Source organism: Necator americanus, chromosome I (genome assembly GCF_031761385.1).
Source record: "Necator americanus strain Aroian chromosome I, whole genome shotgun sequence".
NCBI classification, from domain to species: Eukaryota; Metazoa; Nematoda; class Chromadorea; order Rhabditida; family Ancylostomatidae; genus Necator; species Necator americanus.
In genome coordinates this window covers 8,790,615-8,800,253 of record NC_087371.1, presented here as the reverse complement: position 1 = coordinate 8,800,253, position 9,639 = coordinate 8,790,615, and the positions used below count along the sequence as shown (strand labels likewise).

The 9,639-nt window shown below is 40.8% G+C and overlaps 3 protein-coding genes across 3 annotated transcripts; 1 reads left to right on the top strand and 2 right to left on the bottom strand.

Moving 5' to 3' along the window:
* Positions 1 to 269: 269 nt before the first annotated feature.
* On the bottom strand, positions 270 to 2,595 carry RB195_004915 (uncharacterized protein; the record flags this gene model as incomplete). The annotated part of the gene is made up of 6 exons (XM_013440345.2): positions 270 to 530; positions 597 to 701; positions 763 to 1,019; positions 1,088 to 1,546; positions 1,606 to 1,774; positions 2,452 to 2,595. The coding sequence occupies 6 exons, from the start codon at positions 2,593 to 2,595 to the stop codon at positions 270 to 272; spliced, it is 1,395 nt and encodes a 464-aa protein (XP_013295799.2).
* Positions 2,596 to 4,232: 1,637 nt separating this feature from the next.
* Positions 4,233 to 5,195, top strand: RB195_004914 (uncharacterized protein; the record flags this gene model as incomplete). The annotated part of the gene is made up of 3 exons (XM_013440346.2): positions 4,233 to 4,431; positions 4,522 to 4,662; positions 5,071 to 5,195. 3 exons carry the CDS (start codon positions 4,233 to 4,235, stop codon positions 5,193 to 5,195), a joined length of 465 nt encoding a protein of 154 aa, XP_013295800.2.
* A 120-nt stretch (positions 5,196 to 5,315) lies between these two features.
* On the bottom strand, positions 5,316 to 9,617 carry RB195_004913 (uncharacterized protein; the record flags this gene model as incomplete). The annotated part of the gene is made up of 6 exons (XM_013440347.2): positions 5,316 to 5,417; positions 5,507 to 5,641; positions 7,246 to 7,365; positions 7,462 to 7,556; positions 8,965 to 9,082; positions 9,531 to 9,617. The coding sequence occupies 6 exons, from the start codon at positions 9,615 to 9,617 to the stop codon at positions 5,316 to 5,318; spliced, it is 657 nt and encodes a 218-aa protein (XP_013295801.1).
* Between the last annotated feature and the right edge of the window lie 22 nt (positions 9,618 to 9,639).

The following is a 9,639-nucleotide window of genomic DNA, read 5'->3' as shown; positions in this document are numbered from 1 at the left end:
GTGCAGTTCAGCACTTCAAACAGCTATGCTAGCCCGAACACCTCACATTTCAACATATTCTATCATTCGGTGCGCTCATTTATGTTTACCACCATGCTTTCAAATGCATCCAAACTTTCTACTTCTCATATATAATCAGGTTTAGTGAATGTGTAACGAAGACAAAACATTTCAAAATATTATTCCGGAACAAAACTTGCATCAAACCAACAACTTTTACCCTTATGGAATGGGGAGAGACAACAAAAATCGAACAATGATCACACGGGTTACTTCTTCTTGGGAACTCCTGCCTTCTGTGCAGCTTTCGTGACTTTGCCTGCCGTTCCTTCGGACTTGTCGACAGACTTGATGACTCCTACAGCAACAGTTTGTCTCATATCACGAACAGCGAATCGTCCAAGAGGGGCATAGTCGGTGAAAGATTCAACGCAAAGGGGCTTAGTGGGTATGAGCTCAACAATTCCAGCGTCTCCAGACTTGAGGAATTTCGGGTTGTCCTCAACCTTCTTACCAGTTCGGCGATCAACCTTAAATAAAAGTGTTTTTAATTCTTCATAAATTGTTTAACTCAAAATCTCTGAGAGATCACATACCTTCTCCTTCAACTCAGCGAATTTACACGCGATGTGCGCAGTGTGACAATCCAATACAGGGGTGTATCCAGCAGCAATTTGTCCGGGATGGTTCATGATGATGACCTGTTGTATTTAATTTCACCACATATACGAAAACAAAGTATAAACAAGTCTTTCTCCCTACCTGAGCGTTGAAGCTTCGGGCCTCTTTGGCGGGGTCGTTCTTGGAGTCGGAGCAAACAGATCCTCGCCGAATATCTTTTACGGATACGTTCTTGACGTTGAAACCAACATTGTCCCCAGGAACAGCCTCGGGTAAGGACTCGTGATGCATTTCAACAGACTTCACTTCAGTGGTGACGTTCTGTGGAGCAAAAGTTACAACCATACCGGGCTTCAGAATACCAGTTTCGACACGTCCAACGGGAACAGTTCCGATACCTTGAATGCACTTAGATTACCACAATCAAGCAATCAGCATTCTTTGAACATCGAGGAAATCGACCAACCTCCGATCTTGTACACATCTTGGAGAGGAAGGCGAAGAGGTCTGTCGGTAGGCCGCTGAGGTGGAACGATGGAATCGAGAGCTTCGAGAAGAGTTTTGCCGGTGGCGTTACCCTCCTTGCGCTCAACGTTCCATCCTTTGAACCACGGCATGTTTGGTGATGGCTCGAGCATGTTGTCGCCATTAAATCCGGAGATGGGAACGAAAGCAACAGCCTTAGGATTGTATCCAATCTTCTTGATGAAGTTCGACACTTCAGTGGTGATTTCGTTGAAGCGAGCCTCAGAGAAAGGTGGTTCGGTGGAGTCCATCTTGTTGCAAGCAACGATAAGCTGCTTAACACCAAGAGTCTGAGCAAGCAGAGCATGCTCACGAGTTTGTCCATTCTTCGATATACCTGCCTCGAACTCACCAGTACCACAAGCAACGACTAGCACAGCGCAGTCGGCTTGGGAGGTTCCTAGATATGAAGTGATTTGTTTCGACAATAAGTATCAGATATCTACATCGGAAACCAACCAGTAATCATATTCTTGATGAAATCACGATGCCCAGGAGCATCAATGATAGTGATGTAGTACTTTGCTGTTTCGAATTTCCAGAGAGCAATATCGATGGTGATACCACGTTCACGCTCAGCTTTCAACTTATCCAACACCCAGGCGTACTTGAAGGAACCCTTTCCCATCTGAAAAAGTGTGTTTAAAAAAGAAACTTGAAGATAGAAAACTGATGGACTAAGTTCCAACCAATCATTTCGAAACACACTTTAAGTACTTACTAGTAACTATTCTATATCATGCACATCTTGGAATCCAGAAATAAAAGATCAACTCTCCTTCAAAATTCGTACAATACACACCATCAGTCATTATTTTATATTTCGCGACCTTTATTACCATTTCGAAACAGCAACAGCAAACCTCTGCCCCTTTTAATGCAGCCATACTTAATGGAACACTCCCTTCTCAGATATTATGCACTATATCTTACTCTCTACCAGAAACTTTCCCTTTCCTATTATAAAGAGCTGTGGCACAACCCACCGTGAAAAAAAGGAGAGGCAAAACACCCCATCGTCATTTAATATCCTTTGACTTTAGGAACTAACAAGAAATGTTTGGATATCATTCACCTGATGTCAACTAATCAATGTTCTCTCTTTGTAAAAATGGACCAAAGAATTAGATCATAGCAGCTTTCCGGTCGATCTGGATCGCTAAGTGCAATTTCGAAATAGGTAGAAATATTGCGCAACAAACAAAACTCCATCACCAAAGCTTACTGCCAAATCTGCTGTAACATGCAATATCCCCACCACCCCAAATGTCATTGCAGCCAAAAGAAAAGGACTAAGCTAGGTACCTCTTGGGCTTCCTTCTCGAACTTCTCAATAGTTCTCTTGTCGATACCACCACATTTGTAGATCAGGTGACCAGTAGTGGTCGACTTTCCTGAGTCGACATGACCGATGACGACGATGTTGATATGTGTCTTTTCCTTTCCCATGATTAAGTTCTAAGCTAGAAAAAAGCCCATTAACAGTAGTAAAGAACCGCCACTCTGTGGACTTCCCTCTGCAGGAACCACACGGTGGTCACTATACAGTAGTTCAAAACGGAAGAAAACCACTAAAACGACTCAAATAACGTACATTTCCACCCAGGAGGAGAACAACAGGGGCAGCAGCGATCAAATCGTGCGTTCAAGTGAAGAACAGATGGCGCGTAGGTGAAGATGTTTTTGACTGCGTAGCAGCCCTCAATTTCCAAGTGTGCAACACACGGCGGCTGCACACAAGGCGGGCTGCCTCGAAGCAGATTGTAGCGCGTTGACTATCGAAGCGCGAAATGCCGATTTGAAAAATGTCCCAAAAAAGTGCTGGCCTCAGCTGGCAGTGGGGTGGCGGGGCGATTGTGGCGTGATTGATCGAGGTCTGTTTGCTTGGGTGTTCGTGCTTGTCCAGGAGTTAGAGGAGGATCTAAGGGATTGCAATGTGTGTGTGTGTGGTTTGGAGGGTACCTCCTATAGCTCCCGGTTCTCAGGATATTCTTGTAATGTTCGTACCAAGTATGGGGTGCAAACAGCATTAATGCCTAAAAAATCAGCTGGCATCAATCAATCAATCATATGGCAGCTGTTGCAAGAGGGGAGGAAGTCGCTTCTTATATCGACTGCACGCGAAGGTCTTTGGTTACTGTAGCGTGCAAATGCGTGCACTTTTGAGACAAACTGTATGCGCTCACGTCGCTCGATTGAATGTTGACAGAATTTGTAGGCGCGCACCGTTCGATTAATAACAGGATGTTCTGTCTCTTCTTTTCCATTCATGCTTCTCATTCCTACATTAATGCCTACTTTCCGATCTTGAACTTCTAATTTGTAGGATATGGATGACCATATATGATATGGATGATGTGATCTAAATTCATTTGAGTCTAATTTCATGTTGCATTACTATGAGCATCGATTCAACATTGGTGTCTTTATCATATCCTCTCATATCTTACTCCTACATAATCGTATTCTATCATTTTCTAATTCGAGTTTATTTCTTTTAAATGTGCTTTGCGCAAAATTTGATAGAATTCAGTTCCTTAGTGAGTCATGGTTTTTACAAAAAGGTGTTATTAGACCCAAAAGAAGATCTCCATAGTGTTATTTTCAAGAATGTTTTGAAGTAAACGTATGTTGGAACTGAAACATTGATAAATTGAACTGATTCTTCACACTCACGTTCTTTCCTTTAACATTATTCACTGATAAGATTTTTGAAAAAGACGGAAGTGTTGTAAATTTTATCTGAATTCGAATGACATAAATCCTAGATTGATAGACATCGAAGAAGTTCATTTGTAGCTTGCTTCAAATTCCTTATGCAGTTCATCTTTGACATCTTGAAAGAATGACTGATTATTTGTGATTCAAGTACAGAGAGTGCAGGTGCACAGAGTGTCGAAGCAGCCACTTCCTCGTTTTCAGCGCCTCACAAAGCATACTCAGAGATTTTTGGTAGCATTTGGTTTTGTAAAATAGTTGCTCTGTGTTATTGAATCTTTCATTGGATTTAGTCATTAGATCACCGTCCAGATGTTTCCTTTTTCAATCTTCCAGCCTCTTTGTTTAGTCTCAGTTTCAAAGACAGAATGTCGTTCATGGCGCAGATCAACACACTGTTGAACTACTTGCCGGAGGTGCCTATTCCGAAGAAAAGAGCGGGTCCATCTGTTTCTGCTGCAGTGCTTCCTCATCATTCTACCTACTCTGCTGACATGTCTACAATTATTCGAGTTGCTGGATTATCTGGAGCAGTAGCTGTAGCAATTGGTGCTTATGGAGCCCACGGTACGTTGGGAGAAAATGAGCATTCGATTTCTCGTATTTTTCACCTCGTTTTTCTTTCTCAACTGATTACTGTTTTTTTGCCAATTGCAGTTATTCGCGACGATGAGAAGGTCGACTATAGACGAAAGAAAGCTTTTGAAGTTGGCTCTCGATACCATCTTATTCACACTCTGGCACTACTCGCCTCCCCAAGAGCCAAGTACCCTTGGCTCACCAGTGCAGTTTTCTTGAGTAAGTTACTTTTCTACATTTTTCCTTAGGCAGTCGGTTTATGAATTTGCTCATAGTCTTCGGGATATTTATATAAACCAATAATAATAATAATTGATTGTGACTATCCATTTTGTTGTACTGGCATAGTGTTAGGCTTTTTGCACTTCGGTAATCTATCCATTTCTGATCGACATCCTCTTTAAAGGTAGAAAATGCGCTTATTAGCAAAACCTTCGTAGTTTGAACTCTACAGAAGTAGTGAAACGCTAAATAGGCGTTGTATTTGTACTGAGCTTAACAAGCAATCACTCCTTCTTTTTGGGCTCCTTGGGGTACAAGTTAGAGAGTGGCCTGTCTGCAGTATCATAGAGGTATCCTACAGATACCATGGATGGATAGTACCAAAGAATGTTCGAGTTAATTTAGGCGGAATTGTCATGTTCTGCGGACCTTGTTACCACTACAGCATCACCGCACAGGAGAACACTCGAAGATTCACTCCGATAGGTGGTGTCCTATTTATAATTGGTTGGCTCACTTTCATTCTCTAGAATCATGTACAACTTCGTACGGTTTCTGTACAAATGCTTTCTGTCCTAGTCAGGTTTTTAAGTTGTTTATATTTATTCAATAAATAATTTCTGATACATTGATGTACAATACGGCCAAAGTTAGTCTTCTTTGTCAGATCCTGATTCATACTCGTTGTCGCAGTCTTCATTTTTAGTGTCTCTCCGCATTGCTTGATCGATTATACCCGCTATATCTGCATCCTGAACATGGCTTCCATACGTTTCAGATCCTTATGTGTGGCTGTGTGTTTTTTTATTGAGATCATCAAATTGAATGAGATTGCGTTCACCTTAGCAACATCAATTGGTAGCTTTTGATCGCGATTTCGTACCCAGGTGTTAGCTCCGTTGTCAATCATCAACTGCACACATTCTTTGTGACCTTTCCAAGATGCAGCGTGTAGTGGTGTATCACCGAGTTTGTTCTGTATTGGAATTAGGTCAAAATCTCCTACGAAACGTTGCGGGCAAAAGGAAAAACAAGTAAGAAATGACTGTTGAAGTACAGGGCATTAGTTCTTTCTATTGCAAGGACTAGGTAGATCAAAAATATGGGCTTTGGCAATGGTCGGATCGGTTCATATCCCATAGGTTGTAATCGTCTTATAATCATGCAAAATCCTAGTTTCTTTGTTTTTTTTTTAAATCGAAGTGAGTGCAGTTGAAGTTGATTTACTAAACCAACGATATTTTAATCCAACATATTTTACACAAGATAACCTGTATGGTACATCACGACTTTTCATTCCCATTGTTCCATTATTTCACAGGTGGTCGAAGTAGCACTCTATTATCTTATTATAGTTGAGCAATAGTTGAGCAATGATACACACGTGCATAGCATTCGTTAGCGAGTTCACTTTTTTGACTTTTTTTTTCTGTTCTCTCTAGTGGGGAAGGGTTGCAATCGTTTTTATTTTTTGCAATTCTCCTGGAGGATGAAATATCACAGCTCAGCAATGGACGCAAAGTAAATAGTTAACAACAATGACACACTGCTTCAATTACAACAATAACCATCTTCACCACTTCAAAGTGTGTAAGTGATCAAATCCTTACATACCTGCTCATTATGAGCGATAAAAGAACTTCTTAGCTCTATGCGATACTCGATCTCAAAAACCATGGAGATAAACCCACATTATCATTCCCATAATATTATATTTCGGGTGTCCGCACGCCATACGCGCCTAATCGCGAGATTACAGCTGAGACACGATTAGAGATGAGCTATATGAAGAATGTTTTTACCGTTTGTTTGTATTAACGATCACGTTAGCTTAGTGATATCATAGGGAGGGAACTAATTTGGTGACGAGGGTAAGAGGGACAGGGTAGAAGCGCGCGAGGCCATGAAAGTAAGCAGGCAGCTTATCTACCAAGGGCAAGGTGTCATTGCTTTCACAGTTCCATGGGCATGGTATATCCCGATGGTGAGTGGTGGAAGTAAGCACATTTACTGGATACACGTCTCTCTACTCCGTGCAAAATGTACAGTACTTCACATAGCAACTGCTAGCTTCACAAATTAGCCTACATATAGATCGGACAGTAGTTGCCATTAATGAAGTTATTGGGTCAGCGATTATCGACAAAGATTTGCTTATGTCTAATTCGATATCTCGCCTTGGCAAACTAGTACTCATTATTTACTAGGCTTTCTAGAACTCTCAGTCAAAAATAGATATTCCAGTTGCACTTTGGATATGATATCCGCTGAGTACGACGGTTATGAAAAATTAGAAGTGATACACAAACATATTAGGATAGTCACTAGGGGTGACAGAATCACTACGGGGTTTTTTGAAACTTAAGCTTTCTTTTCCCATCGGAAGTTCAAAGGAAATACTTCTAAGGCATAGCACTAGGAAGGTCTTATAATGAGGCATAAATTAACAAAGCAAGTAATTCATGGAGTAAATCCTTCTTGTCATTTAAGAATACCAACCCTATAGGATCAGATAGGAGGAATTTTTTTACGTTGTAGCTTGGGGAGACATTCAGGAAAGGAAAACCAAACATAAGTCACCTGTGAAGAGATCGTTACTCCAGGAAGTTGCAACAAATACTTGACTACATCTATGTGACCACCGTGACAAGCCCAGTAAAGTGCTGTGGAGCCTGATTTGTCTAGACTGTTAACTGATACCTGACAATACTAACAATAGTAAGTAGAAGAATAGCAAATATCCAAAGATTTCCGGATACTCATCCAGCCAACCGATGTTACGTTACTCAAACATACCTGGTTCCCAATACATTCCTTCAAAAAGAGGAGATTTCCTCGTCGTGCTGCTTCGTGTAGTGGATTTGATAATTCTTCGACATTTTCGCTGACAACTGAAAGGTACTTTACATTACTTATGTTGAGTTGTGACGATTCAGTTGAAAATTAACGAAGAATTAATGTGTTTACTCTCGAACACTTCCAAACAGTTTCAATAAACACGATTCAATACTCCATGCTTCTAAACACATTTCTAGAAAAACTTGCTCAATTTCTTACTAAGACGATCCTAACTCGTTTGTTTTGATGCGGCTCATATTCGATCGATATTCTGACGAATCCATACATAGGCCCCACAACTAATCTGTGCTTGGAAGCTTGGGTTTGTTTATCATCTCTTATTAAAGCACCATTTCAATGGCTAATTTAAGGAGAAGATAAGTTCAATTTGTGCTTCCGCTTATGGATTACCTGCGCCAAGTGTATGAAAATGGAGTCTTATCAAAACTAGCGATCAGTGTCGCGACTCCTACGCAAAAACCTCGAAATGATAAGACCTCGAAATTACAACAAACTCCTCAATGTTAGTTCCTTACTTTTACTTTCAATACCATAAACAGAACATGACGATTAGAAACGCTCCATCTACAAAACGCTACAACATGACGATTAGAAACGCTCGCCTTATATTATAAGAAATGAACAGTCTAGGTTACTCATCTCTATTTACACTATTCAGTGACGAACCGTATTTCGGAACCGTATTTCATCAGCAGGAACGTACCTGTTGCATTAAAAAAAGGAATGCTACACAATCACGATCGCTTACTGAGCCGACGCTTGGGAACTGATATTGATGAAAGAACCACAATCGGATAAGGACGACCCAGAGAGCGCATGCACTATATTGATTTTTTTTTGAAGAGAATATAAAAGGTATTAAAGAGAAGCCATTCGTTGTATTAAGCTAAAGCATAGACTGGGAAATAGATTCTTTGGTTCTTTCCTATTCTTGTGTTCTTTCAGCTGATTCAGTGTGCTCTGAAAAAATGTGCGCAACCACTATCAGGGTGCAAACGAATGCTTCACAATTCGAAAGAAAGCCACTTGAATTTGCTATGCATTCACGCTGTCTCTCTGCATGCTGATGCTCGACATGGATCCAGAATCGGACCAGGGTGATTAATAATGTAATAAGAACTCCGCCAAGAAGAAAAATTCACTTCAAGTGGGTGAACATATGTCAAAGATAGGTGAACGCTCAGGGACTACACTATATCATCGTCCGCGAACTACCACTGAGTGCGTACCAGGTGGACATGGACTACTGATCTGTGTCATAGGCTACACACAGCAATGAACAAATTTCATAGACCGATAATGTAAATTCCAATATGCTGATGCTAGAGTGAGCTAAAACTACAGAACTACGACGAACATTGTATTGATTTGTCTCGAATAACATTGCGTTAAAGTGCAGTAATGTGAAAAAAGCAACTACTGAAAAAACAAAAACCCCACCGTAATTTGCTGGAACCAGCCCTTTTCGCCCGCCGCATGTTGCTGGGAGCCAGTCATCGTTCGGGCCTCGATCGCTCACGTAGAGCAAATCGCCTTCCGTGAACGACATCTCTTGATCCTTAAATCAAAGACATTGCAACATAGAAATGTATTTCACTTTATGTTTTGTTTTCATGTGTAGTTTATACGACAGTTTATAGGTACGTGCATTTCTCACAACTGCCTTAATTCTGCACATTCAAGCATCAGATTGATCACGACATTATTCCGAGAATTAAGAAGCTGTGGATTTTAAATTCAAACATTTTTGTGTCCAGTTAACAAAACCTTCGCATCCATAGTTCAGGTAGTTGAGTTTAGCTCCAGTAATTTGATGTTCTTTGTCTTTATTTGTAGAAAATTTGCACTAAAACTATGATACTAGTGTCCTTACCATATAACAAGGATATTTGATTCTGTATTGCGATTTTCCTCGTGAGGAATTTCGTCAAATTTTAAACAAGTGAGCTAATAAGAGTAAGAAAAGCGACAAATATCTATAGTAAACTTATTTATTGTTTACTCACCGTCCTTGCATCATAATTATAGAGGGCTCGATAGACTCGAACTCTGCCAGGTTTCGGTGCAGGTCTGGGAGGAGCAGCAGCAGCCATCGCCACTGCACGGTGCGCGCGA